At 45.3% G+C, this 26,170-nt stretch overlaps 1 protein-coding gene and 1 long non-coding RNA gene across 2 annotated transcripts; both read right to left on the reverse strand.

Moving 5' to 3' along the window:
• Window positions 1-1,031: 1,031 nt before the first annotated feature.
• Window positions 1,032-6,787, reverse strand: LOC135398488 (uncharacterized). Its single transcript, XM_064629889.1, has 2 exons — window positions 6,212-6,787; window positions 1,032-4,838 (listed from the first exon to the last, which is right to left on the reverse strand). The coding sequence occupies exons 1-2, from the start codon at window positions 6,699-6,701 to the stop codon at window positions 4,273-4,275; spliced, it is 1,056 nt and encodes a 351-aa protein (XP_064485959.1). The 5' UTR covers window positions 6,702-6,787; the 3' UTR covers window positions 1,032-4,272.
• A 4,632-nt stretch (window positions 6,788-11,419) lies between these two features.
• Window positions 11,420-12,107, reverse strand: LOC135397854 (uncharacterized). The gene is made up of 2 exons (XR_010423806.1): window positions 11,945-12,107; window positions 11,420-11,596 (listed from the first exon to the last, which is right to left on the reverse strand). It is a non-coding gene; the product is annotated as an uncharacterized LOC135397854 (long non-coding RNA).
• Window positions 12,108-26,170: the final 14,063 nt, after the last annotated feature.

Here is a 26,170-nt window from a genome sequence, read left to right on the forward strand (position 1 = left end):
CGTCACATGAGGGAGATGTTTAATTAAATCACAGTGAAAGATAGCAAAGGACTGTTACTGGTCATGTAGACAGCAGATCTCGTTCACCAACACATCAATGGATTGTATAAATAGTCTTCCTGTCAATGGACAACTGACATTTTCCTCCCGTCTATACTGAGCAATGTTGACCCAGAGCTTGGTTTCTGGATGCCACAAAACACTTCTCGCCAAGATGGTTCTCTGTGACAGTCCATTGACTGTAAGTCAATGGGGCATTTACAGCTCAGTGTCATTACCACCTGAGGCAAGTTGACTCTCAGATACTGTCACTGCAGTGCTGTAGAAGACCCAGAGTATATTCTTTGTCATTGCACACACTACCGAGCTTTCCAAACTGCCATTTCCAGATCCCTCAATAATCTGAACTCCTGCCCCTCTCTCTAAAATTATTTGGCCTATGGCTAAATCGAGCCCACGAATGCCTGCTCTCAAAGCTCTTTTGGCAATTTTGGACTCCATGGGACATTATTTCCTTCCTCACACCACAAGCGGCTATGGGGTAGAGTATCGCCCCAGGCAATGAAACTCCCTGTCCATCTCAAAATAAAGTTGATGAACAGCATCTGCAGCTTCTGCGAGGTGGTTTAAACCACTCTTATAATTACATGTTATATAGACAAGATACAGAAACCGACACTTAAGATTTTTGTAGCTTATTTTTGAAGCTATTTTTGAGCTGTATTTTTGAAGCTTTCGCGTGGAGGTCCACGCTTCCTCAGGTCCTACCTGAGGAAGCGTGAACCTCCACGCGAAAGCTTGTACAAATTAAACTTAAACAAAAATTTTCAGTGTCGGTTTCTGTATTTTGTATATGTGATCTACAGGACTTGACTCCCCTCTTCGTATACACTTCAACTACATGTTATGTGTAACCTAGGAATGTTGTTATGTGGGTGGAGTGGCTAGTTTGCCACAGTACCACAAAATAGGAACACAAATGGCTGATAAATCTGCTACAGAATCTGGGCCAAGACGATGAGCACTTGGAATCATCACAGTTTTTAGTACCATGCAGAGGAAGATTTGATTTGATTTGATTTCATTTTATTTCCGAAGGAAATGAGGGCCAGGTACAAAAGGGATTAGAATCCCTGACGAGGAACCTGGTCCTCTACAAGCAGTCACAGCGATTTTGACAACACAAGAATAACATATAACACAAGAATAACATACATTTTGGTCAGTTTTAACATCACCAGTCACTAATATCAACAACCTTAAACATCAACCTTAAACATCCACAGAACAATTTTACTAATAATGGTTCCAGTCATTCTTTTAATGAATTTAATAAATTAATCTACAGATGTTAATATATCTACATTCAGCAATGCTTCCATCAGTGTTCTTTCGTATACAGGAAATGTTTGAAAAGAAGTAAACAGGTGCCTCATATTGTTACAAAAATTTGGTAATAAATAGTCAGTCGCCTGCATGCCATAGTTCGTACGACTATAGGGGTAGACAGATAAATTAAGCTTCCGTAGTGGGTAGCGCTCAGTTGTGGTGTTTAGCTGAATTGTACCTGAATAGAAGCTATTGTATGCGTGTAACCCAAGCTTTAAAGTGTATAGATGACGTATTGGCATTATTTTTAATTCCCGAGAAGTCTCTGAAGACGCTGCCGTAGAATTTGTAATGAAACGTACGGCTCTTTTTTGTAGTGCATAAATTCTTGTGTAATTTGTCGAGCTAGTTAATCCCCATACTAACAAACAGTAATAAAGTGTAGGATAAATTAGCGCGTAATAAAGTGTCCTTCTTAGCCATTGGGGCAACAGATGTTTAATTCGATAGAGGGCGCCAATTTTCCTTGCAATTTCTGCTGACACATTGTTTATGTGTGTGTTCCATAACAAATTTTCCTGAAACCATACTCCTAAGAACTTAATTTCTCTTACCTGTTGTAGTGTATCATTGCCGATGCGTAAATCTATAGCGCTGTTCTCGATCGGCTTATTTTTCGCTACAAATATTATATATTTGGTTTTCTTGACATATATATTTGGTTTGGTTGGTTCTTTAGTTTTAACCTATTTATATCCAACCATATAGATAATTCACTAAGATAACTAATTACTGTAATATTTAGGTGATCTAAGGATTGATGTCCAAAAAATACGTTTGTGTCATCCGCGTACATGACGATGTCACTTGTGTGCGGGATATTGATGATGTCGTTAATGTAGAGAAGAAACAAAACGGGGCCAAGAATCGAACCTTGAGGGACGCCGTATCTTATCACCTGTTTTATAGAATTGTAGCCATGTACAGATACATACTGATATCTCGAGCCAAGATAACTATGAAAAAGATTATAAGCCACCCCGCGAATGCCGTACGCATTCAATTTTCGCAAAAGAATGTCGTGCTGAATGGATTTGAAGGCTTTTTTGAAGTCCAGAAATAAGCCAATAGTATACAATCGGTTCTCGATATTATGAATAATTTTATCCTTTATTCCAAGTAAAGCAGCTTCCGTTGATTTTCCTTTCTGAAATCCGAATTGAGTTCCGTAATTATGTTATGATGCTCCAAGAAAGATAGCAGTCTCTTATTGATGATCTTCTCGACTACTTTAGATAATATGGGGAGAATAGAGATCGGTCGATAATTATTTGTCATTTTTGTCTCCGCCTTTGCTTAGTATAATTACTTTTGCTGTTTTTAGTTCATCAGGAAAGATACCAGTCGATAGTACAGAGTTAATAAGATAACACAGTGGTTTGCTTAGCACAGGTGCTACATGTTTAATTGGTTGAACCCTAAAACCATCGTCGCCTGAGGATCTCGAATTTTTCAATGCCAAAATCGTCTGTTGAACCTCAGTAGGGGTTGTTGGAAATAGAAAAAATGATCCGCTTTGTGATAAATTTAAATATTCTTCAAACGCCTTCGCTGGTGGGAGTTGGGACGGTGTGTCAAACATACCAACCTCTATTAGATGATTATTAACCATATCAGCAAGCACTTGTCCAGAGTAAGTATTACCATTTATCATAAGTTCTCTAGGTATTTCAGAAGGAATATGTGCAAAAGCTAATTGCCTTACTGTGCTCCATACTTTTTATGAGTTTCCCTGTCCCTGGTTAAACAGGCGAGCATAATATTGAGATTTCGCATCTTTTAGTTTCTTGGTTACTTCGTTACGATATTGTTTAAATTGCCGAAGATCTTCAGCCTTGCGTGTTGTAAGAAATTTGCAGAAAAGCTTTTTTTTCTCTTTCTAATATCCCTGAGTAGAGATTGGGTCACCCAGGGCTTGCGAATTTTCTTACTTCGTTTTCGTGGAGCTAGCAACGGAAAAGACTTATCGTAGCATTCGAAAACCCTGTCGTACAATAACCGATATAAAATATTCGGATCTTCCTCACTGTAATAGTCAGCCCAGTCAACAGCTGATACTTTGTCATAGAATTCATTTAATGCTTCGTCATTTATAAGTCTTATGTTATGATGCGGGAGACAGTTGCATATGTTATTAGCAGCTGTTGACGAGAAAATGCAGAAGACAGGCAGATGATCACTGATTAGTGTTGAAAAGACACCGGAATATAATACACGTGTACAGTTTGTGATGCAAGGGTCGAGCAACGAGTTGGATTCTGGCCGTGTTGGAAGAGTCACGAGGTTTTCATGTCCGTACGATTCATAAAGGTTCGTGATAGCTGTGGCGTCAGTTGATAAAAAGTTTATATTTAAATCGCCTAAAATAACGAGTGACATTTTCATGTTATCAGCCGTTTTCAGGAGCAGTTCCATGTACTCCAGAAACCTTTTTTGGTTCCCAGAAGGCGGCCTATATATCGCAGCAATCAGTAGACCACAACTTAGTATTACTATGCTTTCAACATCCTCATTAACCATGGAGAGGTCGTTTTCTACTAAATACTGATGTTTCAAATAAAGTGCTACGCCTCCTCCACGCTTAATTGTTCTTCCTCTAGCAATAGGGGAGTAGCCAGGAATATGTACAGGAATTTCATTTTGTGCAATCCAAGTCTCTGTAAAATCTAGTACGTCAAAAGAAAAATTCAGTGACTGCAAAAATATTTCTATGCTATCCTGTTTTGGTCGCAGACTCCGAGCATTCAAGTGGATCAAAGAAATATGAGAATGGAAATCACAGACTGTATTGCGAAACGTTTCATTTGTTACATAATTATGACACATCATAAGAGAAACTGGTAACAATACATTACACTGTACCTAACACAGTCTTCTGCTGGGTTACATTAGGTTGGCCAAATCCAGTTCTGATGTTATTTTAACAGGCTCGTCTCCATCCTTTTTTCTCATGTACAGAGTGCCATTTTTTTGCCACGTAAATCTGTAGTTCAGTAACTTAGATCTTTCACGTGCCAGGAAAAATAACCTTTTGTTCTGCGCAGTGAGGTTCTCATTAATGTAAATATCCTGATTATCTATTTTGTTTTTCCTCATTTTGTTCCTGTTTTGCAGCCATCTGTTTCTTGTGCCGCGGTTCACAAACCTGACAATGATTGGTGGTATGTTGTCAGCTTTCGCAGGCAGTCTGTGGATCGCTTCAATTTGTTCTGGTGTGGGCTTATCAATCTCTAGTTTTTCGGCTATCTTATCAAGTACATGGAAAAGGTCTTCTCTCGGTATGGCTTTCACACCATGTATCTCTATGTTATTTTGTCTATTGTATTGTTCCATGCGATTTAGATCCATTTTTAACTTGTACATGTCTTCATTTGAAGTAGGAAGGAGTTGCCTCAGGACAGAAGCCGCCGATATTTCGAACAGAGACTGTTCTTCTTCTGGGCACCGTCCTCATCATTGGCATGGTATTTAAAGGGTTAGGTGTGACGTGTTTAAAGGGTCATGCGAATTGTGGGTCAACAGCCCGGAGGGAAGAAAGGTTCCGTACGGGGTTTTACGGCCGGAGTGAATGGCTGCTTTGTTGGAGTGTGGAGGGGATTATGTGAACGTAGTGATCTAGGCTACAGACCGGTTACAGAAAAATGGAAGGTTCACGAACACGTGGACGAAACGGGACAACAGGCAAGAATTGGCAAGCATAGCGAAAGATAAGGAGGTTAGTGATTACGTGGGGAAAATTCCAGAACCAGCAACGGGTTTTCTTTTTTTTTTTTTTTGTAATGCAAAGTTGTGGCATGCAATAAAGAAAGTAGAAAGCAGTGGCCATGCAGAACATAACAGATGATAATGGAGGTAGAAGGGAAAAGCATATTTTATTTGTGAAGTGTTTCTAGGGTGCCTTGTGATTTGTTGATACCGGACGGGTGAAGAGCGTTGAACTTGTATATGAGATAAGACTCCCTATCACGTCTGTCACGCGTGGATCTAAACCCGGTTTCTAGAATATATAGTTTAATGTTGTCAAAATTGTGACCAGGAACGTTAAAGTGTTCGGCGAGTGCTTTGGGGAGTTTGTTGGACGTGTCGGTTCTGTGTCCGGTAAGGCGGTTGTTCATTTGTTGGCCGGTTTCACCGATGTATTGCATAGAGCAGCCGCCGCATTCAATGCAGTATATGACATTGGAGCTTGTGCATGTGAATGCGCGGTTAACGGGGTGGGTGTAATTGCTCGCAGTGCTTTTGATGGAGTTAGCGTGTTGAACGTGCTTGCAGGTTTTGCAGCGCGGGAGGTTGCAGGGTCGTGTTACCGTGTACGGGGTGCTTGTTTTGTTGATTTTACCTCCATTATCATCTGTTATGTTCTGCATGGCCACTGCTTTCTACTTTCTTTATTGCATGCCACAACTTTGCATTACAAAAAAAACAAAAAAAAAAACCCATTGCTGGTTCTGGAATTTTCCCCACGTAATCACTAACCTCCTTATCTTTCGCTATGCTTGCCAATTCTTGCCTGTTGTCCCGTTTCGTCCACGTGTTCGTGAACCTTCCATTTTTCTGTAACCGGTCTGTAGCCTAGATCACTACGTTCACATAATCCCCTCCACACTCCAACAAAGCAGCCATTCACTCCGGCCGTAAAACCCCGTACGGAACCTTTCTTCCCTCCGGGCTGTTGACCCACAATTCGCATGAACCTTTAAACACGTCACACCTAACCCTTTAAATACCATGCCAATGAGGAGGACGGTGCCCAGAAGAAGAACAGTCTCTGTTCGAAATATCGGCGGCTTCTGTCCTGAGGCAACTCCTTCCTACATTCTACCGGTTCGCTGGATTTCTACCCATCTACGTTCATTTGAAGTAGTGCTTTCAAGTCGCGACACTCTCTTTTCCAACTGTTTAATTTCTTTATGATGCTCTCCTTGTACCTTAAGTATCTCATCGTATTTCGCAGACATCATTTCTATTGATCGCTTCACTTCTTCAGTTGTCGCGGAAACTTCATCTATCTTCGCTCTAACTGGTAACAGATCCGCAAGCATCTGCTTAATTTCATGAAGTTCTTGTTGCAGTGACACTTTGTAAATTTCCGTCTGACTCTCCGGTTCAAGACTTCGCCGTGACCTTTCATTTCCTACTTTACAAGTTTGACATTTCCAGCTTTCTGTTATGGAAGACTTTTTTGTTCGACACATACTGTCAGTAATTCCAGAGCATTTCCCTAGGTGGTAGGGGAGTCCGCACTCAATACATGATACAAAAGGTTTGTCAGCAGGTAACACACTTTTACAAGAGATACATATGTCACACATTTTAGCAGTACGTTAGCAGTCGACGGCAGAAAGACAGAGAAGCTGAAGCTAGTCAAACTAATTCAACAAGTTCCTCACCTGTTGAAAATAGACAAGCATGAATACAGTACTTGTGATCGCCGTCGACTGCGCAGGAGGATTGGAAGCAGGGGCTTTTAACAAACAATCAGCTCCTGTGCTGCCACCGTTGACTTCTGGTTGAGGAAAAGCCGTTATCAAAGGGGGTGTTTCTTGAGACACAATCACGCTTCAATGCGACCACGATAGCGGGAACCGTTCCTCATCCTGTTGAAAATAGACAAGCATGAATACAGTACTTGTGATCGCCGTCGACTGCCAGATAGAGTAGAGTACCCTCAAACTTTGTACTACTTTTTCTGAATTACTTAAACTAGTTTAAATAAAACTAAATTACTAGTTAAAATGCTACTCACAATTGCCAAAACTTCATGCTAGCACTCAATTCTTTTTACAAACTTTGGTTTGTGATGTGATGAATGTTTCGGTGACTTCCATAGGCCCGGTTTCACCAACTCTGGTTAACTGAACCAATATCAAGGGTTGCCAATTCTTGAACTTACCAGACACTTCTTTTTTTCCACCGTTCATCTTAGTTCAGATGCTGAAAAGGTTGGTGAAACTGGGTCATTATGTAGCCTTTGTGTTCTGGTGCTGTACAATGGTTTTTCGAGAGATTCAAACTGAAAAAAAAGGTTAATAAAAAAAATTCTTGGCATACCTACCTACATACATGTCCCGGACAGCACGTAAGAAACTCAACAGAATATAAATGTCATCATGACGTTGGTAGACAGACTGATACCAAAACAAATCGGAAGGGGAGGGCTGGGTTTTACGAATGGGCACTTGTTCACTGCCTCCTCTTGAAAGAAAAGTAGGACCGAAAGTCACGTGCTGTCTCAGAGACCACGGTAATCCCCTCAAGACCGTGCCTTTTAGACGCGAACTCGTCCCCTCAGCTTTGAGCGTAGCTCAACTGTACCAAATTGGTGGCTCTGTTGAACAGCATGATATCATTTGTTTTTATGATGAACAGTATGATGTAATTTGTACCGTTTTTAAGGCACTTTGTACAAGGGTTTTGTATGCCAGCAGTGTGCTGTCTGCGAAAGTTAGTTTTCGTGTCCACTTCAAGAAGACAATTTTTTTAAGATGCTTAGAGGATGCGTAACTACGGTGTGATTTCCACTAAATATCAGAAGAGAGGTGCACACCTAAATACCTGAAACCCTCAACTCAATAAATAGTAGGATCAAAATTACATGGGAATATATTGAGGTTTGTCTTGTTCACGAAACGTATCATTGCACAATCTGCAAAGTTCATTGGTAGTTGCCATGGCCTACATCAATCAAACACTGCAAACCATTCATTGAGCATAGTCAGTCCGCGGTACGCAAAGTGAAAAGCGTCATTGCCCATTGTGAACATGGCCATGCAACAGTGCTTGCGGCTTTGCATTTCTCACTAGTTTCTTTCAACACTTTGTTATGAGATGACTAATGCTTTGCCAATTCAACACGAGCATACTTTGTAGCAACTACTTGGAACTTTGGAACAACCTTGCAAAGCATATGTACTCGTACGCACTTCCTTTAATCGCTTCAGGAGTATTTCTTCCGTAACATATCTCAGCAGATGCAGCATGTCATGTAGGTAACACAATTTTGGCACAGTATTTGCTTGATATGTCCAACAAGCAGAGATATCAAACCTTTGTGCCAAAATGGTGTGCCACGTGTCCGTGTAAAGACGAGTCGCTTAGATGGAATAGGTACAGCATCTTGATGTTGAATGCAAGAAGTTAATGTTTGACAACATATATGTCATGGGTTAAATAGAGCAGTATATCATACACATCAGAAGAATGCCAGCACTTCAGTGCTTTACCTTTACCTGTTATTCCAATATTTACTCTTCCTTCTATTGGAATTATGTATTTCAGAATCATTTTTGTATTATTGAATTTTAATTTGGCAATCCTTTCACATGTCTTGTGATAGACAGGTTAGCAATGTAAGCAGTGCTTATGTGCCTCTCACAACCTGCATCTTTATGCAAAAATACTCCAAAAGCCGTGAGACGACATAACTAGACAAAAAAGTAGAGAACTCCGACTTAACATAACAAAATAACAAGGTTTACTCAGTCGTTTCGTCCGTCCTGCGACGGACATCATCAGTGCCAAACTCAATGATAGATTGCACGACCGGTCGCTATTTAAGGAGATGGGAGTATTGTTTGGGGAGGGGCCACGGTTTTTGTTACAAACCGAGGGGTCACCGCGTATGTGCCAAGACTCTAGAAGCTTCCTGTGTCCCCATCTTTGTTCTCTCTTGTTATGTTAAGTTGGAGTTCTCTACTTTTTTGTCTGCATTTTTATGTCTGAGGCTATTTTTGTGACAAGAGGGCAAGGGTGCCGGCAACATGGCACATGTTCACAAAAATGTAGAACCAGAGAGACACACACACAAAAAAAAATTATAGCATAACACAGTCCCAATCATTTTGTCCTTTTTGCTGTGTCGTCTGTTCTACATTTGTTTTTTTTTCGTGTGTAGTTTCAGGATTTTAAGCCCAAGAGCTGTAGAGGATGCTGAGAACATGTGAAGCATACATTTTCTCATTCTCACATTATGCTGTAAGCAGTGTGAAATACAACTCAAAAGGAATTTAATGAGAGACAACTTGTCACCAAGATTAGTGTGGGAACATTGCAAAGGAAAAATAATTCTAAACCATGATGGATTCCTATCCTATTTAATGGTACAGTATCAGGTGAAAGTTATTCAAATAATATTAAAGAAGTAACCGTGCAAATTATCAGTCAAACAGTGAAGCTGGCTGCAGTACACTACAATGTGTCACATGTAACAATACCAGTGTTTCCAAAACTGACACATAAACCTTAGGGAGGCCGCAATAGTCAAAGCGGGGGTTACACCACTTGGCGAAAAGAAAAAGCAGATGAAGTGAACGCAATATGCGACAAAACCAAGGAAACTATCTCGCTACAACTGCAATATATTCAAGTTTTAAAAAATAGAAGTTCAGTTCAGCGCACAAACACTCGGGAACCGAGCTAACGTGCTTTCCGTCAGGTCCGTCGCATTATTTCTTACTGTGTCAAGACGGACGCCCTAACCATCCTCCGGAAGCTCCCGTTTACGCAATGGTCCAGGGAAAATGGCGGGCGCCCAAACCACGTGATCTCCAGGAGCCACTCACAGCGTCCTTGAACTGCAGCGCGGGAAAAAAGCTGGGGCCCAGTGCGCATGCGCAGACCGACCTCCTTTTTCAACCTCCTCCCCCTTCTCTCCTCTGTTTTTTCGTCTCTCCTCTCGTCCCCCCTACCCCCCAGCCTCGTCCGTTTGTCTTCGGCGATTGCTGTAGAGCAACGATCATGGTGTTCCAAAGCAGACAATCAAAAAGCGATGGTGTATGACAAATCAAGTTTATTTGTCCTCGGGAACTGCCTCGAAAAAGCTACAGTACATATCTTTTTACGTCTTGTAACAGGCTTGACTGGAGCTTTAGGTGCTTCGACATCGAAGGGCTGTTCAGAAGCCAATGCTGAGCTATTGTGCGTCGTTGTTGCCCATGGCTGCGGGAGAACTAAAAAAAAAAAATCTATTGATGATCCGTAACTCTGCACGAAAATCACTGCTATGATAGGCAATCGATCTTGATTACATATTTGAACACCAAAGCGCACTTGTCACAAATGTTCGTAGATAACGGTGAATGGACGGCTGCGACGTACATGAGGGGCAACTAGCATAACCACACATAATTTGATTAGCGGCATATCAGAAACGTACAAGTTACGGCAATGCACTGCACAATGAAACGCCGCTAACGTACCGGTCATAAAATGTGATCAAACTTGTCTTACCGTTCACCTGCGGTACGTCAGAAAGAGTGCAGACTTCCTCTCTGACGATTTCTGCGTCCTTTGGAGGTGCAGGGATTCCCTGTCATGTTCGTCTTGTGATGATCACGTGGATGTGCCATTCCGTTCTCACATTAGCAGTTCGCCAAAATCTAAATCTAAAGCATTCAAAACCCTCAAACTACCCGCTAACGTCTGCGTGCACAACGGTTGCAGTCCGAGAGAACACGCGTGGCCCGACAGACGTGATGTCTCCTCCGTCGTTTTTCTTTCTCCTCCGTTCGACCGACCGTTTGGATACTCGCGCCTCAATCAAATAACTCTCGCCCAATCAGCGCGAAGGAAACTGACGCCAGTTCTTGGAGAGCAATGAACATCCAAATATTTATACATATAAAGGGCAGCCAATCAGAGATCTTCCGAACGCGGGCGCCGGTTGCGACAGTATTTTGGAGGCGGTGCGTTTCGCTTTAGAGCCGGCGGCTGGCCTAACAGTAGTATTGGATAAACACGACTTAACGAGCAACATGACACCTTCCTCCTCTCTCACCCCCCCTGTTACCCCCAATTTTGCAATTTGCACCCCCACCAAATTTTTTTAAAATTTTTTTTTTCAATTTTTTCACTTAAAATCGCTCATACACGCATAAGAATGTGATAATAGAGCGTAGAATATAATTTTCAATTAATAAATTCAATTACTATTCATTCCAACGAGAGAGAGAGAGGAGGAAAATATCAAATTATCGTTAAGTCGTGTTATTCTATAACGAGACACACGAAAAGAAGCGCACATACGCATAAATGCACTTTCTAAACTCATTTAATAATTCAAGTCATTACTATACACATTCAATTCATTAATGTGTCAGTCCAGGTTCGGTAACAGCATCAGCCCATGGGCGCCGCCATTTGCAAAGCGTCACACCAGGCAGGTCGGAAAGCATCACGTCAGGTGGCAGCACCGCTGTCATCATGGGGACTTCCGTGGAATGCAGAAAGAAACAAAACAAAAAAAGTGCTAACGAGGGGAAAACACGCGCGAAAACAGGCACACACACACACAAAATTTTCACCATCGCGAATATGTGCGGGCATGCACCGACGAGTATAGCAACAAGGGTCATTGACAGAATGGCGTACAAGGGAATTGCGAACATGTTTGGGCATGCACGGACAAGAATAATAACAACAAGGGGAAGACTTTCTGCTAATCGCAACAAGGTAAATCGACAAACATACACTACTCCAATACACGCTGACAAGTAATCGCAGTTAGGGGGTAGGTAAACGCGTCAACAGAAGAGGAAGTATTAAAACGACAACTCACCGACATCCAAGCATATCTGTGTGCACACACACCGCCCTCCATCTTCTTTACACGACTAAAGAGTTCACCAGCACATCAACGGTCACGATACGAGCGACGCGCCAGACGTCCGCACCCGACGAGAGGCAAACAGAAAACTGAATCTGGCGCCCTCTCCGCGGAGCATACGTCACACGCGCGCTCGCTCGCAGCGCCACCACGTCTGCCGTCGGACGTTTCGGTTTTGGTCTCGTCGCCCTTCACGTCTCGCGCGCTCGCAGCGCCACCACGTCTGCCGTCGGACGTTTCGGTTTTGGTCTCGTCGCCCTTCACGTCTCGCGCATGCGCTTCGAGCACGGTGGTGGTGGTGGTGGAGGATTCGCTTTCGTTCTGACGCCCATTTCTTTACGTTTTTTATTTGGAAGCGCCGTATAAAGGGAGAGCGCGCTATCCGTGCGTTATCATTCAGACCAATACTTGGAAATGTTCAGTTACCACGCTTTGCAAACTTGTCCTCGTATCCACGCTTCTTGGGAAGAGCTGGAGAATGACTGTTTCAGCAAGGAGAGTCCCCGAAACGAGCTTGTCATCTCTGCTTTTCGGTACGTCATAGACATGGTGGCTTTTGGCAATATAGGAAAGATATCCCCAGGCCCCCTACAGGAAATGGTGCGTCGGATATACGCCCGTTACAAGAACGTCTCTATAAGCGTTCTGGATGGACCCTTCGGAGTGATCAGTGAATTTTTGAAGTCGACGAACACCGAATTCAACTACGTGTCTGCAGACATCGTGGACCTCCTCGCTCGCGCCGTTGCTCATATTAAGTATTCACTGCGGAACCAACATCATCTGCAAGCAGTCTACATTGTCAATTTTGTCACTGATTTATTGAAATACCGTTTAGTCATCGAAATGGAACGCATTAAACAGTCTGAATAACTTTGACGAGACTCTGTTGTTTTTTTCATGGAAACATCTTTATTGAATCTAAACATATACTCTTCCCTTGATCACGTCGATAGATGCTCGCACTCTCCCTGACTTGCTCGATCCACACGAACAGAACATTACGAGAAGATCGGACATGCCAAAAAAGGTACGGGTAATCTTCACCGCAGCGACGTCATTGCGCGGGTCACTGAACCAGCACGATGTCGGAATGGTCATTCTTTTTATACATCCATTCCGCCACCACACTGCCACGATGACCCGTGCTCCTCCCGTCTTCGTCTTTTTATCGCAGTGTCGACTTTACGCTTGACTACCGGGCTAGAGGGATGGTGCAATAGACAGTCGTTTATACGTCAATTTCACCATCGTGCTAGCACGATGACCAACCACCTCCTCTTCCTGCGTTCGCGCGCGCGAAAGACAGAAGCTATATTTCTGAGCTACAATTTTATTATTTTTTAGACTCTCTCGATTATTATGACAACGCGTGCACAGACTTGGTCCTTTGTTGTATTACTCAATCCCCGATGACGTTCGAGGGCTCTCTTCCGGGTTTTCCGGTGCTGCAAAAAACGAGAGTGTTTTGTTACAATGCATTGAGACACACAGAGCGGAAATTACCCTCGTATTCGCAGCTGCCGTAAGGAAAGGAACGTACGGCGTCGACCAGATAGCGCTTGTCATCGTAGGGGACCAAGCTCTTCTTGACTCTCGAAATGGTGTACATTGTTTGCTTTATGCTCTGGATGGTGCACTGCTTCTGAGAGACTGTCCTTTCATTGAACAGAGAATCTCGGTACACTTCGTGCAATAAGTGTCTCCTCACCACGTCTTTCTTAACTCCTTTCGCTCTCGCGATCTGTTTGTGTGTTCCGGCCAAGAGAATGCTGTACATTTTGGCTCGGATGGCTACGACTTCCTGAATAACTCCTCCTCCCGTTTCGTCTTTGAAGTACCCCATCTGGTTCGCGTGCTCGGCGTTGAAAAGTGGATGGTCCAGTGGATAGGAGGAGAGATCTAGCTCGTGCTGAATTTTCATCAGCTGCTCTACGAGGCTCTCGCACGTGAGAGCAAAAATTATACTGTCCGTATCTCCATAGATCAACTGCACTGGACAGGTTAAGCGAGAAAAGAGCGACTCGTAAATGAAGCTGTACATTCGGACTTTGGATATCTCTAAAATGGCAAAGCCCACGTAAAGGGGGTGCGTGCATTTGATACGACGCTGTTTCATCTCGTACAAGATGCACTTGTCACTCAGGATGTGGAAATGCTGGAAGTCGACGGAACTAGCTTTTCTGAGCGCGCTTTCTTTGTCGTAGGCTATGGTGTACCTCTTCATGCGTCTCACATTTTGAATCGTTTTCCCGAACGTGCTATTTGTTATGGTCTTATACAGTAAACGCTCGAATTTCGTGGTTGAGGCATTCCTCAATGCGAGGTTTCTATGCACGAAGGCGGACAAAAAATTGTCTTGGCGGAACGAGAGGATGGCGTGAATGTGTTTTATTTTCATGCCCAACCTCACGTAGAGAGCGAGCAGATAATAGTGCACGACGTAACTTTCTTTGTCGTAACATGTCAGTAACAATTTCCTCGTGGGTGGCGCGTTCAGTGCCAATGCCTCCTTCAAGTTCCTTTGGTAGGGGGATAGTTGACCCTCGTCCACGGTTCTGTGTTCGGGTGCCAGAGGGAAGTCCCTCGTGAGCGCGTGCAGTTCTTCGGGATAGGTCAGGTCTACCACGTACACGTATCCCACTTCTGAATCGTGAGGAATTTTGAGAAAATCGATATCGCCCCAGCTGGAAGGATCGACCCTCTCAAAACCACCTGTCGGAAGATGGAAAGTCATGGCATAAGCGTACAAACTGTTTACATCTAAGTACTGAATAAATTTTTTCTCTTGTTGAGGGTCGTAATCGTCGCATCCCTCGTGATTAGCCCGACAATATCTGTGGAAGCTGTTACAAATGCCTCCCCTGATTCCCTTTTCGATCGTTTCGTACATTTCACGATCGCTCATGAGCTCGAGTTTGACTTTGGTGAGCTTCAGTGCGCTGCTCCACGCGTAACTGGCGAGGGATACGGTGCGTAAGATATCTATCCCATCCGTCTCTAGCGTAATCTTCCTGAAATACAGCACGACGTCGCAAAGCTGACAGGTGTCGAGCGTGACGTAGAGACGCGTGTAATCGCCAAGGTTGGTACATTCAAAATATTCAAAAATATCACGGGCGTACTGATAGTCCTCGTCCGAGATATCTTCATCGTTCAGGTCATTTTTGAAAGCTTCCTTTGGCGGTAGCGCGGGCAAATCGTACGCTTCGAAACTGTCGACGAAGGTGTACGGATAAACGCCTTTCCTTAGGAGACAGCGGAAACGCTCATCAAACATTTGGCGCGTACAAAGGAAGGCGCTTTCGCCACCGCTGGTAAGTAGCGTTTCCACCAGGTTCGACAAGGAGAGGTTGAAAAACTGAGTGGTATCGCGGAAATGGAGATCGCCAATGCTGAACCCTCGTATTTTTTCTGTGGTAGACGCTAAGATCCACGGTTCACCCAGATTTAGAACGTGCATGTGGCGGAGAAGGGAGCTCAAATCGTATTGCAGGTTGTGCACTAACACGACGAGTTCTTTGGTGTTAGACACGTAAGGTTACACGTATCACACAGCGTCGCGACAAAATTCGAGGATCCAGGCTCTACGAAACGGGTGTGGTCATGGTGCGAGACCTTCCGCGTCTGACGGTTAAATTCTACCCCACAATATTTACAGTGTGTTGCGCATTGGTGACAAAGGTGGTCTTCCGGACTCATGACCAACGGAGAGGGGAGGCGGTTCAACCTATCAATTTGTTCGCTAAATCCCTTGAGCGCGAGCAAGCATTTTTCTGGCGCGTTAGGTCCCAAATACCCATCTGCGTCCATTATTTTTCCATCGCAACTTCGCACTAGAACGATGCAGTACGAGCTCATCCTGTGCACACTCACTGCGTCCTTAACGAGCGCATCCTTTTCCAAAACGCTTTCCGTGTCCAGTACCGCGAAATAGGGGTAGGGATGCATGTGCTGTATCTTGGTGAAGGAGACGCTTTCTCCCGCTTTTGGCATTTCCAAAATCGTTTCATTTACGTCCCGGCATAGGCGTTCGTGGCGCTCCAACGCCTCTCTCGTTAGATGCCCCTTGGTGCATTTCTCGCAATAAAAATAGTCACTTCGTCCCATGAAAGTGCTAAATTTTCTGATTCCATAGAAATGACCCCTAACCTCGAGCAAATGTACTTTATCCGTATACAGCATAGAGGGAACCCTCCCCGTGCTCACCGTCGACGTTTGCTCGTCGAACACGTAGATGTACACGGAGATTTTGTTTTTTCTCTCCCACAGGGAAATGTCTTCGTAAGTGACTGGGAAGCAGGGCGGCCAGTACGTTACGCGCGTCTCCGGATTCGTAGGATCCGTGTATTTTCTGTATCTGACGAAATCGTTGGGGTTATTTTTTAGCGGATGTAAGAGCGCCAGCACGCTATACTTGAAACACTCATTTTCGTGGTTCCACGGTAGCTTGACGTTTGTCAGGATCCTTCTTTTTTTCTTTAAGGACGCGGGAAGTTCGATAGTGCACCCAATCCGCTTCGGTTTCAAACGTATTATTTTTAGGTCGACACATTGAACGTCTCTGGAAGTGAAGCCCGACCCTTCTCTCGAATAGTTTTCGACGCGCTGCGAGGACTCTGCGATGGCAGCGTTTAACGCGCCTTCGATTTCTTGACGGTTATAAACCACTCTCATGTGAAGATTTACGTGAAGGAGGTGCGAAGTTATCCCGTCGGCTCCGTCCTTAACCATGAGCGCCTTCGAGCACAGACAAAATTTGAAAGGCATGGGATAAGCTTCCAGGACGCGCATGATTACAGGAGCTATGCTCGGTAGATAGAGTCGCAAATCGTCAACGTTGTCGTCGTGCGGGGAACAGAGAAGCGTGTACCTAGTAGCCGTTCCGTCAAATGCCTCATCTGTGACAAAAAAAGGAAGGAATCGTCTCTCCGTGACGGAGGGATGATTCTCTACGACGTGTTCTCGTAATTCTACGATTCTGCGACCCTCCACGGGGACATCTTCCCATCGAAATTCTGGGCTTGCATCTGGTGTTTCAACTCCCACCCACCCAGACAGAGGAATGAAATCTGCATACGACTGATCCCCTTCCCACATGAGTAGTTCGTCTGCATTGTCGTGCCCATCTAGGGGCTCGTCGTCGTCGTCGTCGTCGTCGTTTTTATCATCTGTTTGATTCATTACAAAAGACGGACTGATAAGTGTTTCGTCATCATCATCATCATCATCATCGTTATCATCTGAAATGACTATCGGGCTGTTACCGAGATTCTCTATTCTATCCTCGTGTTCTCTTTCTACGGCCACGAGCATGGCGTCGATGGGGTCGTACTGGCATACGAGACAGCGTGGCACTGCGACCAAGCACAATCAATACGAGATTCCCCCTCTAAAAAAAAAAAAAAAAAATACTCACTCTTCCTTCTTGATAAGAAACACTTGAGGTAGTAGTTGTTTCTGTTGATGTTGTGGTTGTTGGGGAAAGGATGGACACAGTTAACGGTGCCCCTGTAGAACTTGTGCGTGATGAAAGATTGTGTCAGCGACTATCATCCCCTAAAAGTACAAAATTTAGAACAAACAGAGCAATCATCAAACACATTCGACTTACATGTTTGTTTTCAACGAAACGGTCCACGTCGTTGAGGGATGGCCCTTGCGGGCTTGCAATAATTCCTGCGAAGACTGTCTTTTTATAGTTGACACCGCTCTCTCTTCTCTCCCCCTCTCAGTCTTACCGGAGTGAAATCGACACTTGCGTTCCAAGCTCCACCTTTTTTTTTTTTCTGTCGTAACCGTCGTTTCGATGCTCCTTGATTTTTGTTGTCTTGTTGTTGTTGTTGTCACCGTAACCATTGTTTCGAAGCTCGTTGCTTGTACATGAAGGCAATTGATGTTCTCAGGCTGGAACACAGAAGATGAGGGTTCGTGTCCAGCCTCCTGTTTTCATCACGTTGCTTGTGGTTGTTGTAACCGTTGTTTCGAAGCACGTTACCACGTGCAAAAAAAAAAAAAAAAAGAAGGGAGGGTCTAGGATGAAATCAAAAGCACCGTTAGGAAGACAACTTTTCTTTAACGAGTATCCTAACCTAGCGTCCTCGCCCTACGTCCCCCGCATCATCCTCCGGGTCGTGCACTATCAACCTGCTAATATAGAATCACGAGAGTGATTATCTTGTCAAAAATAAAATAATAAAGAGCTTACTGGATTACGAATTGGGGTCCGCTTCGCCTGTGCGCGCAGGTATTCCACTGGAAGATCAGTGAGTGCATAATCTCCTCGATCATTCCAGTGGATAGGGGGATGGCCTCATCGACATCGAGGTCGGTGAGGTCATCCACCAGGCTCCTGGGCACTGACACAAGGTTCTGGTATAACGGGTGGCGATGTAGACCCCTGCCCTCCCATTCCACCCTGTAATAGGCGAGGAGGATGGTGTTGAGGGCCTCCTCAACGGCGTCGTCCAGGGGGAAACCGAGGAACTCCAAAAAGTCCTCGAAGACCACCCTGGGGACGTCGTTGTAATCCACGAGTTGGAAGAACAGCGACACGATACCCAGGATGGTGTACCCTATGCAAATGTTAAATAAATAAATAAATAAACAACACTTTCTATGATGATGAGCACTCACCACTCGACGGCTCCATGACCCGCAACAAGTGCGTCACACTTTCGAAACGCCTCATCGCGAATTTCGGATGGACGTTTCGAATGAAGACTAACTGGTTGACTGACTGAGTGCATGTTGGGTAGGTTGCTCCCACATATTCACTTGTCATGCTCAGGTTGCACGGTTTCGTATTCCTCTATTGAGCAGGGTTCTCACGAACGATTAGCTAGCGCGCGCGAGAGAGAGAGAGAGAGAGAATGAAGACAGGGAAAATTTTTATTCGGTATATACAGTTATTCGACCTCGTCGACGTCTCCTCCTTGCTCCTCCTCCTCCTCCTCGTCATGTTCATCGAGGATCCAAGGGTCGTGCCTATAGAAATAAACAAAAAGAATGAAACATCGAACAAGAAAGATCTCTCGGAAAACTTACGGGATTTGCGTTCGCATCCACCGTTCGAGGATGTCTCTCCATCCCGCACTGCTCACTTGGTTCCACTGAGTGGTGAGGGACCGGAGGAGGCGCTCTGCGGCCTCAAAACTTAGGGGAAGATTACCTTCAAGACAGAGCTCTCCCTCTAAGTTTCGGGGGAGTCTAAAAAATAGCTCTCCGTCCAGTCCCCGACGCATAGCAATCTGCGTCCACTCAGTCACGTAGTAGCCCATGAAAACTGCCACCGTTGCGTCCTGAATTTCAACGTCCTCACTGAACGTGAAGCACTGAAAGAAGGCCTCCACGTCCATGCGGGGGACGTCGCACCCCGTCGCCGGTATCAGTTGGAAGAACGCTTCTACCACTGCGATAACTGTAAACCCTACAGAAATGCATGAAATAAAATAAATAAATAAATAAATAAACAAGACGCTATACAATGTCGCACAGACTTACCAAAGAGGGGACGGATGTGGACAAGGAGGTCGAAGATGGATTGGAAACGACGAGCCATATCGCTTGGTAGGTTGGTTGGTTGGTTGGTTGATGATAGGCAGGGAATAGAAGATGAGGTGGCAAGAGGAACGGTCCATCTTATAACCGTGCTTTCTCACGCTCGCATGCATCCGGCGTAATAGTATCGCTTACGGGAAACCGCCATTTTCTCGTTCAATATGACGCGCGCGCGCGCAAATTCAAATGTTAATAAGACAGTTGTTATCGTTGCTTCCAAATGATGGTTCTGACCGCTGTTTCCAAACATGTCCCAACACGTTCAAGGACGATAGAGAGAGAGGGAATAAACGTTAGTATAAATTTCGAAGCAGTAGCGACAGTTTGAGCAATTGTATAGAAAACCATGCTCAGCTTGGAAGATCCTCGTAAGTGATGACCGTTTTGAGAAAAAAAGTTTGTTTCAAGTGTTTCGTTTTCAGTTTTCAACAACTTTGCGGCTCGTGAAGTCGGTTTCTTCCCACCTCACGTGTTTCGGGAGATTGGCAGCGCACGCTTCTTCTGCACCAACTGCGGTGGTTTGTGGTCCAAAGGTACGCTTCCTCGTTATTTTTTTTTTTTTTTAATGCGTTCTATAACCAGTCACATTTTTTCAGAGCAAAAGCATTGGACGGACCGATTGATTCGACCGTTTCTCGGCTGTCGGACGGTACCGTTCGACGTGCATTGTAAAGGAATTCGTCTCGTAAAGCAACAAGAACAAGAAGAAGAAGAAGAAGATGGAGGAGATGGATCATCAGTGTCACTCTGTGACTGAAGAAGACTGTGCGTGTATCTGTTTTTTTTTTTTTTTAAATACGTGCTTCTTACACTCCTTTCGTGCAGATTACGAATGGCTACTGACGGGAGATCTGCCCTTGGTCCTAACCTTCAAGCCTCCTCCGAAGACGTTCTTTTTGCGGATTGGTGATCAGCTGAGAACCTGTCGTTGCGGTGGACTTTGGTCGAGAAACCCCAGCCATTGGTTAGACTCGAGCCTTCGCCCGTATTTGGGCTGTCTTCCCGGCTACGAAACCAAAGCTGGAGGCTAACTCTCTCTCTCTCATGTAACCTCTCACGATAAATAAAAAAAAAAAAACGGTTGTCTACTCTCATTCATGTCTCAGTCATGACGCCCGAGCAGCGGTTTGCAACCTTTGTGCAAATGCGAATGTATCGGGACTTGCTACGATTACGCGATTATATTCACGGTGATGGCTGCGAGGGTGACTTTCGCTCGATTCTCAAGACGATACCCTTACGTCTGTTCAGCACCAGTGGGAGGATTACAAAGAAAATGAAGCGATTCGTAGATTACAAGCTCGAGCTGTTGGAAAAGTATAAACGAGGACTGTCAATTGACCCGTGTCTCATCAACGCGGGTTTCAACCGACCTATCGTCCGTCGCTACTGGCTTCTCCACACATCCCTCGACGTCACGGTGACCGGCAACGACGGCGAGCGTCGGGTCAGCACGTTGGAAGATCGTCTCGCAAGGGTCTTGTGTATGTCGTGAATAAATAGACTATTTTTTACGAAACGAGTTCGCTCACGAGGAGACGTTTATTGTTTCGTCATTCTCTTCGAGGTTACAGGAAAGTATGGATACACAATTTTTCAAGCTGTAGCGTTTCGACATGCGCGTGGCTACGTAGATACAAAAAAGCCCGCAGTAAGGCGAAAAGGGTGATTGAATACACTGGTCGTTATACTCGTCCACTAGTAAAGTCCTTCGAAGGTTTGCTTCGATGGGGGGAAGTCCGTAGCTGTCGAAAAACACTGCAGACCCGTCGTAGTTTTTCATGTAAAGCACCCAGTGCTGCCCGCGATTTCTTCGCTCTTCGGTATTGATGATTAATAGCCGGGCTTGCGTAAAACGAAGGCTTCGTCGGAAGCGCAAATGCCTCTCAGCATGGAGGAAGCGAGGGGGTTCACGGACACGAGTTCCAAGATGTCGCTCTCGTACATTTGTTCTATGGAAGGTGACCGTGCGGTCCTTGTCGACGCACATGAGCTTGGGACACTCGGAAATCAAGAGGACGGTGACCGCGTGTGGAAGGGCTTTAGCGAAACGTAATTGCAGGTGAACGTTTCCTTTCGCCACTCGTTCAAATGCGAAGGAGAAGAACACTTGTCCACGTCCAAGTTGAAGTAGAGAAGGAACCCGTTCGTTTTAAATCGGTCGTAGCTATACTTGAAATGTTTCTCTCCCAGTTCTTGCAAGAAGTTAAAGTAGGGAATTTTGACGAGGTCGTTCTGAAAGTCGTACTCGGCTCGCACTTGCTGACCGTCCACGGAGAGCATCGAATGAGACAGGTCGTAATGGCGGAATTTGTAGGGGTTCGACTGGATGTCACCGAGAAAGTCGGACGTGGCGAGCAGGACGACGCATAATTTGGAAGGCACCCTTTCGGATAAACGTTTTCAAAAGTGAGCGTCCAAGCTCCCGGCACTCAAACTCCGCACTTTGGTTTCCAATCCGCGTAAGACGTAGATAGCAGGTGTGCTCTGAAGGCGCCGCTCGTATTCCAAAAACAGGGAAGGTGCCAGCGTCACCTTTTTCAAGTGTAACTCATTTCTTTAATGTCCACCTCGTAATTGTACGTTTTCTAGTCTTGGGGACCGATACGAGTTTAAATTCGTCGTTGTTTAATAGGAAAATGATGCGAATTTCGACGGCAGGTAGCATCAGTCGCGGCTGTTGGAACAGGTCGGTATTGATCTGACCGACCAGGTTAAAGTATTTTCCACCCTTCGTCGCTTCGTAACGTTGTTTCGGACCGCGAGACGAGACGTCGTATCGTTCTTTAAATGTTCGTCCGTCCTCGACATAGAGTCCAGCCGCGTGCACTGTTTCTTGAGCCATAGGCGTGGAATGTAGCACGACGTCCAAAATACTCCTGTAGGCGTACAACACGTTGGAACTGACGAGCTTGTTGTTCGCATAAACGGTGACCGTCTTAAAACATGCCGCTCAACAGATGGTTTATTGGGAAAACGACATCTTTCTCTTCCATTTCTTCCCCGTCGTCGCGAACAATGCGCGCGGTCAAAGACACAAAGCTACCGTAGAGATCCAAGTGCGCCCTTTGTAAATTTTGAATACAAAACTCGATCACGGAATTATTTACTTTCCTTGACCGGATAAAAAAGTTGGTACGAAGTATCTTCCACTCCGTATTGAACAGAAGGGCGGTCGAATATCATCACGTCACTCGTAAGACAATGCGGTGACCGTTGAGTCTGTATTTTTCCTTTCGTTGACGTCATGACGGGAGCGAAGTGGATATGTGACCCTCTCGCTCAAAAAGAACCAAAGATGTCTGCAGGAGCTTCGACAGGTGTGGCTTTTGTTGTCTTTTGCGCGTAATCCTCCCATTGTTCTTCTTCCGAGCCCTGCATGGAATCCAACACGACTCTCCCCGTCGCAATTGCTGTTTTTTTTACTGCGCGCGATATTCCTTCGCCGTCGGCCAAATTTCGCGCCAAGCGCTTTAACGTTTTCTTGGCGATAGGTTTTATTTTGTTGCCAGATGGTACAATAAATTTGGATATGTTGCTCAACACACCGCCACCCCCCGCGTTTGAAAAAGGGGACCCGTATACACGGGGATTATTTTGAAGAATTACGGTACATATTTGAAATGCAACGTTAGATTGGTTCTACCTTTAGATTCGCAACGGTAAACGTCTTCCCTTTCGTCTGCGAGAACGATCGTCACTGAGGGAATTTCGAATTGAGACAGGTTAAAATACTGGATGTTATCTAACGTGTAGGTAACGACGTGCTTGTCTTTCTCGTAATAAAAGGGTAGTATTTTTAATATCGGTTTTTTTCCGCTCCCCACGTAGGTGGGTTCTACGATATCCGTGTAGACGATTATGTTGTGAAATGGAGGTTCCAGGAGTACCTCGACTGAGCTCGTGGCATCCTCCTCCTCCCATGTGAACAGGGTACGCGATTCGAAACCCAAAAGCACGGCCAGGTACTCGGAAAGTCTTAGGGTGGAGGTTCCCTCGGAAAGCCGAATTTTACATTTCTGTTCGGCTCGATCGAAGCTGAAGTGCACGCGTTCACCAACGCGTTGGTTAATCGCATCCAGAAGTGCTTGGGGCGTAGCATAATAGCCGGGAGGTAGATGTACTTGCAATGATCGAGGAATTTTCGTCTTGATCACGAAAGAAAATTGACGCGTTACAGGGAGCGAGGTGCGCAGAGTTCCTTCTTGCCCCTCGACGGGTGTGAACTGTAGCAGCTTTAAAAAAGGTTCTGGAATGTTGAACTCTTTCGGTGTTTTCAGAGAGTAGACGTTATCCGCGAATTCTAGCGTTGCTTCCATCTTGTGCGTCTGGAAATACTTGTTGAGTGTGTTACGAAGGGACGTGGTTTGCGAATTCAAAGTGACGTCGCCGAAAGCGACGGGTGCGGCGTGCTCCAATAAGATGGAGGTGGCTTCGCGCTCGCTCATTTTAAGAGGCTTCACCGCACGACCTGATTCGCGTGATGCCAGTAACGAGTCGAGCGCCTGTGCGAGCCGAGGGTCCAATTCCACGGCTTTCACGTCTTCGGGTAATACAAAGTCGTATCGCGATTTATTGTACACGAAAGAAACGCTAAATTCCGAAAGGGCTTTTCCCAAATCCCTCTCGAGATCCGAGGTGACGCGAAAAGTTCTCCCGGCTTCGACCGTGTCCTCGAAAGAAACCTCGATTTTTGCATCTTGCTTTTCGTATCCGATATTTAAAAAATCGTTACTTATGCTGAGATCCATCAGGCCGACTTTATAGCGATCCGAGAGTTGAAGGGGAGTATCGAAAGCTACCGTGAAGGCATTGAGTTTATTCGAAGGAAACTTATCCATGCTGGCGTTCGAGAGAGGTGGACGTAGATGTCTGACGTCATTTCCCAATCTTGACCACGTCGCTGCTCGGAACCCAACTGTCGTGTTCTTTGTCGTAACCGAACCAGCGAACCAAGGAGAAGCTCTGACCGTTCAGTTGCTTCTTTCTCAGCACTTTCGTTACTGGCCAAGGCTGATTGGCGTCTCGGGTTACGACGAGTACCTCCTCCGGGTAGAAAGATCCGTCCACTTCCTTACCCCGGTAATCTTCCAGGTGTACGACGGGAGGAGAGGTGTCTCTCAGGCGGGAGACGGTGAAATCTGAGGCGACCAACTCCCTTCCGAGCTCTTATGAAAACCTTTTCTGTGTAGTAGGACCCTCACTTTATCCCCCAGTTTGAGCTTCTTTTTCACGGAGGGTACGACGGGCTTCCCATTTATCTTATTGAACAGCTCCAATTCGTTTTCGGGTGTGACTTCGGACGGGCTGATGCCCAAAGTCCTGTGTTTGGTGTTGTTGTAGTCGCGCACGATCTTGGGAAGCGCGGAAACAAAGTGGTATTTTCCCGTTACTCTAAAATAACGGAATATTCTGTCGCGTAAAGTGCGTATCACGCGTTCTGCCTGCGATGCTTTGATTACTGGAGAGAAGGTCGAATACAAGTGTACCTTCTTTCGTGAAAGATACACCTTGACGGTCTTGTTGTAGAATTCCCCGCCTCTGTCGCAAAAGATGCGTGTAGGTACGTTACCACCCCCGAAAAAGTCGCATCATGGACCTTTTCATTTCGGCGGGGCGTTTCGTCTTTAGCGGGAGGGTGCGCAGAAAGCGGGAGAGGGAATCAATCGCCACGAGAATGTAGCGGTAGCCACCGTTGATATCTCTTGTATTTGAAAAGTCGGCGAGAACCATTTGCCCTCGTCGTTGATCTTGAGCGCGATGATGCGTCTCCTATTAAATTTTCTTCTCACCGGATGGTGAAGGGTTGTAGGCGTCCAGCTTTCTGAGAATGGCAAGAGCCTTCTTTTTGCTCAGTGATCGCGCTTTTCTATAGCGGTCCACGCCCCCCAAACCACCCTCTGGTTTCTCATATCCCTCCATAAGTCGTCCACGCAATTGAGGCTTGCTGCTGCTGCTGCTGCTGAGACTCGCGAGGTTTGGGAAGGGAAATCAGGCGCAATAGTTTCGAGACTTTGGGGAACCAGGAAGGTTTCTTCCCCGTCTTACGTTGTAACAAATAATTAACGAGTTCGTAAACGGAGGAGTGCCTGATGGGGCTTGCCCGACACGGAGGACACAACCCTCGCTATCCAGGAAATAACTTTTTTTAATTCCGAGTACGACTCATTTCCGCTTCCTCTTCGTCAACCTCTGGAGAGAGGAGCGAATAGTCAAAGTCATTTGTAGCGTCGGACGTCTTGTTTTTATTGTCGTAGGGATCGAATCCGTTACTGCTTGAGTATGCGGTACAGTGCCTGCAGTATGAGTTTCCACTTTGACGTCGTCACTCTCCTTAGAGAAAGAATATTTCCGATAGAACTGGTCACTTCAATTCTCTTGGCCATTGTCGAAAAGGTTCAACACGGCGGAAAGCAGGAGAGGAACCACCGACGAAAGAACGCACTGCCCTCGCTGCTGAGACAGATAGTGCTTCAGAACGTTGCGGATTCTTGTGAATCTTTTGTATGCGAGCCGGCGTAAGAAGCGTTTGTGCTTCTTCAAACGCCGCGAACGTATCTGGAGCCAACGACACTTTTCCGTTCAATACATTGAGACAAATTTCGGGAGAGGTGTTTC

Source organism: Ornithodoros turicata, chromosome 6, assembly GCF_037126465.1.
Source record: "Ornithodoros turicata isolate Travis chromosome 6, ASM3712646v1, whole genome shotgun sequence".
In the NCBI taxonomy this organism is placed as follows: domain Eukaryota; kingdom Metazoa; phylum Arthropoda; class Arachnida; order Ixodida; family Argasidae; genus Ornithodoros; species Ornithodoros turicata.

Bases quoted from the DNA above. Each gene is read 5' to 3' on its own strand.
- LOC135398488 (XM_064629889.1), bottom strand. From the start codon at position 6,701: ATGTGTGACATATGTATCTCTTGTAAAAGTGTGTTACCTGCTGACAAA. The intron at 4,839-6,211 runs GTAGAATGTAGG...GCCAATGATGAG, and splicing joins GGTAGAAATCCAGCGAACCG to GACGGTGCCCAGAAGAAGAA.